General features: G+C 40.1%; 2 protein-coding genes across 2 annotated transcripts; both read right to left on the bottom strand.

Annotated features, from left to right (window-relative positions):
• Positions 1 to 2,099: 2,099 nt before the first annotated feature.
• Positions 2,100 to 3,388, bottom strand: LOC106808546. The gene is made up of 3 exons (XM_014811307.1): positions 3,209 to 3,388; positions 2,807 to 2,933; positions 2,100 to 2,606 (listed from the first exon to the last, which is right to left on the bottom strand). The coding sequence occupies exons 1-3, from the start codon at positions 3,361 to 3,363 to the stop codon at positions 2,100 to 2,102; spliced, it is 789 nt and encodes a 262-aa protein (XP_014666793.1). The 5' UTR covers positions 3,364 to 3,388.
• A 1,448-nt stretch (positions 3,389 to 4,836) lies between these two features.
• Positions 4,837 to 9,598, bottom strand: LOC106808559. The gene is made up of 3 exons (XM_014811322.1): positions 9,149 to 9,598; positions 6,664 to 6,779; positions 4,837 to 5,721 (listed from the first exon to the last, which is right to left on the bottom strand). Exons 1-3 carry the CDS (start codon positions 9,480 to 9,482, stop codon positions 4,915 to 4,917), a joined length of 1,257 nt encoding a protein of 418 aa, XP_014666808.1. The 5' UTR covers positions 9,483 to 9,598; the 3' UTR covers positions 4,837 to 4,914.
• Positions 9,599 to 9,604: the final 6 nt, after the last annotated feature.

The following is a 9,604-nucleotide window of genomic DNA, read 5'->3' on the forward strand; positions in this document are numbered from 1 at the left end:
CAGCCAGAGGGAGTACTTGGTTGAAAATGACTGAGAAAAACTCGCCCATGTTCGCATTCATGTCGACGCTGCTAATTGAGCGCATAAAGAACTTTCAGAATATTGAGTAGCACAATTTCCATGAACATGGCTGATGCATGCAGCAAACATGTGTCACAATATGCTCAGCGCCATAAGTAATTGTGCCAGCCACGACTTGTAAAAATCAATAGATGCTGTGCTGTCGATTGCAATTCATAATGCAGAGTTCAATTTACCTGGTATATGTACTGTATGACTGTATACGCCATAATTTTCGGTCGGTTAATTCCCGAATCAGTGAAGACACTCGTTCATGAAACTTTTCTTCTGTGCATGTAACTCCTTATAAATTACATGAATGCTGTGCATGTAACTTTTTATCCACCCGTTACAGATTATCGGTCTAATTGTTATTCTATTCAGAGGCTAATGTTTGTTATTGATACGTACATATTTATTATAATGCATATTATAATGCCTGCGATAAATGGATGGATTCATTCAAAGTCTTGAAAATATGTTTTACAAGAGTTCTTTATTTACCAATTACTAACATGTATAGTTATTAGTACACCTTCAGGTCTACAACGATTAACTGTTCTATTATGATTAAACACTTTCAAACAAAATTTGACTACATTGTTTTCCTATATGCTAACAATTGTAATAATTGAGACTTGACAACTCTTTAACGCATTAACAATGACACAATTAAAGGGAGAGTTTACTCTAGGTTCTAGGGTTATTTTCAGCTAATTTAGGTTATAATTACGGCTACATAAAAAGTTTCATGGTTCAATCACCATTGACTTTTTTTTTAAATGTTTTAAAACTAACGCATTACAGTTTTGATTACAACGACGGTGGCGCCACTCAAACGCGCACGATCTCTGATAAGTTGCGCAAAACCACTTTCCAGCCAAGGGCTACAGATCGAGGGTTGTTTCTTATTTATCATTTAAAAGCAAAAGGATTGTAATATCTTATAAACGACATATATAGTTTCAGTTATAATATGGATAAATTTGCCCTAATGAATACTCGTTCGGTTAAATAGCCATTTATGTATAAATGTAATTGCCACTTTTGTGATTAGCCCTCGGTCTGTAACGCTGCAAAATAAATTGTCAAATACGCAACTTTTTTCGGGGTGCAGCACGGTCGCGGGGTGTCATGGCGCCGTTCAAATTTCGTAGCGTTGATGTGTAACTAATTATAACAATTAAATTAGGTATCTGGTAACAAATACGTGTGGGTATAGACGATTTGTTATACAGTAAGTACAGTTGTATGCAGTAAAATCCTAGAGGCTACTGTCCCTTTAATCACGACACAGCAACAACTCAGCTACCCACACTACTAGAATGATTGAACATTTAACTTTGTTTGGCCTTATCGATCTCCAGCGCATTCAGGACAAAACCAGTTCCCCTGTGGTTTTCTTCGTATCCCGACACACTTGTAGTGACACCAACTTACAGCGCAATCAAGATTATCACAGTTAATCATGCGCCCGTATGCAGGCTCTCTGCAAATACACCACACCTCCTCAGTTTCCACAGTGAGAGAGGTGGCTCCTGAGTCGCTTTGTGCCTCAAGCCTTCGTGTTATCAGCTCGCGTCGGTAGAATATGTGCATGAAAAAATCCTTGCAGATTGCTGTTGCATGCTTGCAAAACTCTGCATCATATCTGATTCGCTCTTATGTGTAAATCACGTGTTGTCCACACTATGAAATCACAGTATTTCACCCTATGTACACGCATACCTATCTGCACCTGTGTGTTATATGGGTGCTGTAACTTCAGATTTAAACTCGAGTCCAACATAAATAGTTTGTCTCCAACAACGGCTGTTGTCAAATCGACATTGGCATGCTTGTGAGGACACTTAATTTCGATAATTCCTTTGCCACAACATGGCAGTCTACAACACCGTCACTTGACAACCCAAGAATGGCTCATCCTTGTCGATCTGAAATCCTACCTCGCTGCACCAAATGTGTGTGCCTTACACACTCTCTCGCTACATAGGCATTTCGTGCGACACTCTCATTGTCTATACCCCATTTTATAGGTTTTAACTTAGACAGATCATGGATACATAGCCCACAATCTGCCGTATCAAATTGCAGGGATCTGTTGTTTCCCTCCTGTGGACAACAGAATGGGCTTTCGTCCCAGTAATGCGTCCTTTGCGGTGTTCAAACCACAGAGGGCACACTGACTGTGACAATGTTCGCCTTTCCAAGTTTGCTACCTGCAATTCTGAACATTGGTAGCGTGACCAAACGTCAGTACACCTTTTAGTGAGGTCACCACTGAACTCAGGATCACTGATCGATGTCAGTGTCTGAGGATATGTCTCACATCGTTCCTCCTCTTCTGCACTGTCTGTGTCTTCACCATCATCACCAATGGGATAGATTGTGTCAAAGAACACAGCATCCGGACAAGCCTGCTTTAGTGTAAGAAGGACAGCATCATCCGGAAGTGGAGCTTTCCCGGTACCAGATACGGAAGTCACGGTTTTCTTCCGCGCACCTTTTAGGATGGCATGGGAGTCTGCAACAGTGGCTGGTTGTATCTATAAAAAAATTATGCAATTGGTTAAGACAAAACGCGATTAGCCAACTCTGACGATCGACGCAGGGGCTATGTCCGCGAGTGACACGCCGTACCCTGGAACACAGGCTGGATCGCCACAATATCATAAACAATTATACTTACTACAGCCACAAAGTAATTAACTATTAATTGATAGCACGTTAAACACACTATACTTACATCTTTCCGGAATGCTTTATTCCATTCACATGCTTGACTTGTGGATGACTTTACTGTCAGACCCAACTTGACACCTGTCTCGACTTTTAGCAGGAGTGCTGCTACATGACTGCAAACTTCACCGAGTCTGTCAACAATGCACATAGCCACAAATATACTAATACTGTTACATGCACCGACGTGGTAGATCACTACATACTGAATATATCATATACCCACTAACTCTTACATGTTAAATATTAAAATCGATTGGCCCTTACGATTATGTTCTAACATAGACAACTACTCTCCGACAGGCTGATGCCACACTTAATAATAAATCATTTATCATATAATAAAATATAATAATCATATAATAATCATTATCATGTAAAGTAGAAGCAGTTGTAGTAGTATACATACCCCGCCATACAAGTGCAGTGTCCACAAAATACACTTGCGGTTGACTTGTCAATGTACACCCACGGTAGATGAGGCTTATCTCTCAATCTTTGAGATGGTGTCACCTTTGCTTTTAGGGCACAGAAAGGGCTGTCTTCTGAGATGAAATGGTACATCACTACTTGAACGTGCCCACTGATAACATACCTTGAAAAAAAAAGCATATTATTCTATATGATCATAATGTTCATTAGTTAGCGTGGATTACATTAGTTAGTATATACAAACCAAACAATAAAAGTATTTAGAACAATAATGTAATGGTCACTAATAAAAGTGACAGAGTAGATTACTCTCTCTCTCTCNGACTTGTACTACAGAAGTGTACCCTAACCTAAACATAACCCTAACCCTAACCCTAGACGCGAATAATTTGCTCCCATATACCTTTTTTATATTTTGTGCAGGGTTATTGGTAGTGTTGTCATCGTGTAATTTCGTAATCGGATCATCGGCTGGACCCAAGTAACCGATGATTCGTTACAATGCGTTTATCGGGTTCGTGCGGCGTTGTGTTGCCTGCATTTCATACCGTCGCTGGCATGTACGCTGGTGCATGTATATGCTTGTTTAGCCCCTGCTTTACTGTTTGTTTGCAACTGTTTACTACTGTGTGTATAATAGTTATGAGCATTGTACTGATTTTTTTTTTTTTTCGATTAAATCGATTATGCGCATTGTGATAACCAAGCGCTTGCGTTCGAGCCACTGTTCAACCGCATGATCGAGTATAATCGATGAATCGTGTACATCACTAGTTATTCGTTATATCCAAGAACCCTCACCAGGAAAATTAACAAAGTGTATATGGACGACATTATCGGTCTATCCTAACCCTAACTCTAACCTAGAACCCTAACCCTAGAACATACTTCATAATAAAAAATGATAAATCATAATGACTAAACGAACCTTAAACCTACCGCGGTGAGGCAGTGAGTGTCGTGAGTAGCTAGGCGTGTTGAGGCGGGAGTGCAAGGCGGACCGCGTTGCGTGCGCAAGTGAATACGTCGGAAGTTCCCTGTGCACAGTGCAAGATTGTCAGAGTCCGAACAGCAATTTGGGGGGGGGGGGGCTTAGCTGTTTTTTTTGTCATGGCACCTGACTGGCTGACAACTGGCTCTAATACCTTAGTTGGTAATTGATATAGTATTATAGTTTTGTGTGTAGTCTGCTTAGGTCGGCTCCTTAGTGTGGTGGTAGATGTAATGTAATAAGAGGTGGCGCTGGTGGTGATTTCTTTTTAGTCTCAAGAGGTCAACAAATCGGTTAGATATCTCTGCCTTACCAGATTCCGTAGCACTGTGTCTTTTTAACTAACCGTGGGTAATTGAATTCCTGCTGACCTGTGGTGCTGTAGCTCAAACTGAACGGACAAGACCAAGTGGCCTTATGACTGCCTTTTACATCCGGCAAGCCGGCCAAATAAAAATTCCCGAAACAGTTTTCGTCACGGGAATTCTTTCTCACTTCAGTAAAATATATATATGAATTTATTTATCAGATAGAAAATATAAATACATGTTACAAGAGATGCCATGGGGGAAATTAATAATATGCTGCAATTATTCTGATCGTTTCTCATTTTATGGGACAATAAATAATAAACACAAATTATTTTATCATTTTTTAATTATTTCATTACTTCACTATGTGACATAGCATATTTAGCATTTGCCCCACTGCCAGTCAACAGCCCCCAGCTCAGAATTAAAGTATGACTTTAGCAGATCTCTATGAGCTTTGGCCTTCTTCGTTGGGTTCGTACCTGGGTTCAGAGCTGCCTGTTCAATCTGTGGATCTTTACGCCACAAACCCGCGGTTATATCATGTGTTGCAGGATCCTCACTGTCTCCAACTTTTGCCATATACCCATTCCCAATCTTAACGTGCAAATAGTTGTGAAGGGCGCATGATGCCATAACTATTTTATCTATAGTTTTTGGTGGGAGGGCGATGTTAGTCAGAAGAACCCGGAATTTATTTGCCATGATCCCAAAAGCGTTCTCAACTACCCTTCGGGCACGAGACAGCCTGTAATTATAGACACGTTTGTCCAGCTCCATTGAACGATAAGGGTAGGGTTTCATAATATCATCTCTTAGGGGGAAGGCATCATCAGCTACGATTGTGTAGGCCATGGGAGTATCATCCCCTGGATATGGTGTTGGATCTGGTATGTTTGCAGTTCTGTCCCGCATGCTCTGATCAAGTGTACATGCACGAAATACACCTCCATCAGACACCTTTCCATTGCAACCAACATCCACATACAGAAACTTATAGTCGGCATCTACCAGGGCCATTAATACAATGCTGAACCGTTGCTTGTAGTTGAAGTATTTGCTGCCTGAATGTATGGGAGGTCGGATGTTGATGTGCTTCCCATCTAATGCCCCTATGCAGTTGGGGAAGTTCCATTTTTCTTGAAACCCTTTTGCAACGCTTTTCCACTCCTCCTTAGTCTGTGGACACTGAAATATATCATAGCAAAACTTTGTAATGGCAGATAAATATGACATGTTTTTATTTTATTTTCAGCAGACAACAGATGATGATTCTGAAAAAGAAAATGTTACACCCGACGAGGTACAGGAGGAAGTGGAGAATGAGAACACCCAATCTAATACTCTATACTCCCCCTGTTCGGTCAGTGATAATTCTTCCTGTACCACAGAGAACAAGGAACAAGCATGGGATATTGATACACCAATCACCACAAGGAGAGAATCAAAGAAGAGGGGGAGAGATAGCATAGAATCTGTGCAGAAGGCAGAACTCGATTTGCTCTCAACTATGAAGGCAACACTTGAGAAACATCAAGAAGAGCCCGAAGATGAGCTATCAATTTTCGGAAAATACATCATTAAGCAGTTAAGAGAAATTAATGATGGAAGCATGAGGATAATGGTAATGAATGAAATTCAGCAGGCATGCTTCAGGGGACGCATGTCAGGTTTTAGCTCAGAGAGATCGTTTTCCGTTTATAACCAACATGCCTCACAAAACCAGTTTTACCCCAACGTAGAGCCATATATCCAATCTTCAACATCTACCAACAATGGCCCCTACGAGCACCCTGCACCTGGTAATGCTACTTTTACTGATCTCATGAATCACATCGCATGAAATCAATATATATAAATATTTATATATAAATAAATAATATATAAATAATTTAATAGGGTTACAAGTGAAATTTTATTTATATTATAATCTTATTTTTATATAAGTAACGGTTTTTGTTTTATTGTTTTAATTTATTTCTCACATGTGTATTGGTATTGAACCTTAATTGAAGTTACTCTGTAATAAAGTATTTCACTCATATATAAATAAAAAATATGAAAATAAGCATGCACTTATTATTATATATTTTTAATTACTATGTGCATTTATTATTAATTAATATGTACTTTCAAGAACTCTGGCTGTAGAACTTGGTAAATTGCACTGCAGGTCTTGGGGACCAACAGTCCAATTGTTGTCTCTCCCACTCGGAACGTGTAGGACAAGCTGCGATAAGTCTCACCTTGAAAAATGATGCAAATTAAACAATTATTATTAAAAACCATATCCACATTTTTGATTTGTTATGAATAATAACATATCCAGAGATTTATGGGGCCAAATATAGGTAAATGAAAGTGATATGCATTAAAAAAGAAGAAGAAATGGGATGGGGTACCTTTTTCAATATAGGCTTATGTCATTACTGGGTGCCTTTTTGGGTTATTTTGTCAAAAAGGTGTCAGGCAGTTTAATTTGTATGTTATTAAATTAAGCAGTTATTCACTGTGTATACATCATGAGTGAATGTACTCGTGCATATCATGTGTAGCGGGCTAAACAAAACCCTAACTCTAACCCTAATCCTAACTCTAACCCTAACCCTAACCCTAACCCTAACTCTAACCCTAACCCTAACCCTAACCCTAACCCTAACCCTAACCCTAAACCCAACCCTAACCACTAGGATACGGGGGTCATGCACTGATCTCTATAATAAAATCATAGTCATACGGGGGTCATGAATATGTATTTTGCATAATTCTTGTTATTCCACCAAAGCAAATCAGAATCGTTTTACGTAATCACACTAGCCAATCACGGTAGTGATTCTGACGCTTACTGGCGTAGGCGCGCCATTTTTGGTTTTGGCGGGCACTCTGCACATGACATGATTCGGGTTGCGTCGAGAACTACTATCGGTCTCGGTCTCGGAGAGAGAAAACGTCAAACATCTGTGTTATTATGTGATGTGGGCGACAGACTTTGTTTCCGTGTTATCTCCAGCTTTTAAAGAGTGACTGTACAGCCCTGTTTCTTCTCGGGTCGTCACACAGTACGACCTACGTGATCAAGATCGTTAGCTGGGACCGCATTACAACTGTGCTGTGCAGCTGTGGACATTGAATGTATGCGAACTGTAGGCCTATCAGTTTTCGTACGTCACATTCACTGTTCGAGACGGGACTGTTAACCCGTTTCTCTGTAACTGTGCTATGCACCACTATGCAGATCTACGGTTGACTCGTCCAACTATTTGTGGCAGCAAGGTATTGCGAGGACAAGTTTTCCTGAACTTATTCGGCGAGTCGTTATTTTCGAGTCGAGGATTTTCCCGTCGCGCCAACGTTTAGCGTCACCGGAGCCGGAGTATCGTGTTGTTGACTTCTTTTGTTTCTGCCTGAACAAGTACAAGCGACTACGCGAACTGTTCGGCATCGTCTCGTTTATTGCTTCAGTTACATTTATATTTTGTTTTAGTTTTAATTTGGGTAACCCAAGTGGTAACCGATGTTGTCAGTGGCAAGGTAGGCCTATTTAGCATTATCAGGCATTATTCATAAGGTTTTGAAGGGTAGACAATTGTTCATACTGGCGGTGCTGTGTAGTGCTGAATTAAGTAATTCCTTGTTGTTCAAGCGTGGTTGTAATATGCTAGGGGTCCTACTTAAAACATAATTACTTACTGCTTAGCAGATTCTGAATTGGACCCTAGTCGTGCTCACATTGTAATCGTCATATGGGGTGATATGTGTACTAATACTATTAATATTGTGTCTACATGTTATTTGCATACCCTGATGCGTGCTATTGGTGGTGCCACTCCTGTGTGTGGATTTTGATTCCCACAATTTTCCTGTTTAAGTATCACGTTCAATCATAGCTGGTTCAGAGGCATTCTGTTGTTTACGAATTATTAAAGCGCGTGTGGAGCCTCTTAGGTTTCAGTAAACCCTAGTCAAGCGTGAGACGCCTCACGCGTTCGGGGTTGATTTGTATTCACTTGTATTTACTTGTATCTATATAAGGTTTGCATCGTGATCGGTTACAAATCGTTACAATCGGAACTTATCGAGTGCGACGTTTTATTTGGTTACTTTCCCCAACTGGTCACTGAATAATTACAGAAATATAGGTGGGGAATGCGAAGAGGACACGCGAGAGTGAGTTGTCTGGATTTTGATTGCTGGTGGGGGTAGTTCCCATCCTAAACTCTATGCCGTTTTATTTGACTTTTTGGCATCTCACTCCCCAGATACTGCATTTCTCCCACAAATTCATCAATATTTTTACTCAGATGTCTGAATATTTGTAAATAAAGTCTGATACAATATACCATCTACACAGAAATAACTGCCTTAATAATCTTTAGAATGGTACGTTTTTTTAATTAAACTCATGCTCATGCTCATGCTCATTTAAAATTATTCTTAATTTTTTTTAATTACAGACAATAGTTAAGGGTCTATTTATCTTGCAAATAGCAGTGCATAGGAGTACATGTTCAACAATCTTTTTAGTCAGTCTAGAGTGCAAAATTTGGGTGGATGTTCACACAAGATACTACAGAACGGATAACAAGTGGGTGGTGAACAAAGGCCAAGTCCTTACCAGTTGCCAAAAAACGAAGAGTGATAGCAAGCCTTTCTGCTGGAGATATGCTGGCTCTGAAGGAGGTGTTCTGTACTTTAATTAAATGTGTTACCAACACCAGTAATTCATCAAAAATCTTTGGTGGCATACGTAGGAAATTTCTAAATTTCTCCTCCTCATTGCATCTCAACTCCTGGATGAGGTTGGGAAAAACTCCCTGCTCTTCATGCAGATAAAGATGGGGAAGCTTCCAGGGCCTTTTCCTTACTCGTTGCTTTTCCTTGTCCCTTCTATTACGCCTCCTTTGCAAAAGCATAGTGAAACACAATAGCAGAGCTGGATTAAACTTCATTTTGGGAAAAAATCCTGAAAGTGCGTCTACTTGCTGCTAGGGGAAACACTCCCGACGCTTAGTACACGCTAAATCCGCTTGGAACGCCACAATAGTGCCATAGTTTGCGTCAACTTTGAGTC

This window comes from Priapulus caudatus, unplaced genomic scaffold, assembly GCF_000485595.1.
Source record: "Priapulus caudatus unplaced genomic scaffold, Priapulus_caudatus-5.0.1 Scaffold285, whole genome shotgun sequence".
Lineage (NCBI taxonomy): Eukaryota > Metazoa > Priapulida > Priapulimorpha > Priapulimorphida > Priapulidae > Priapulus > Priapulus caudatus.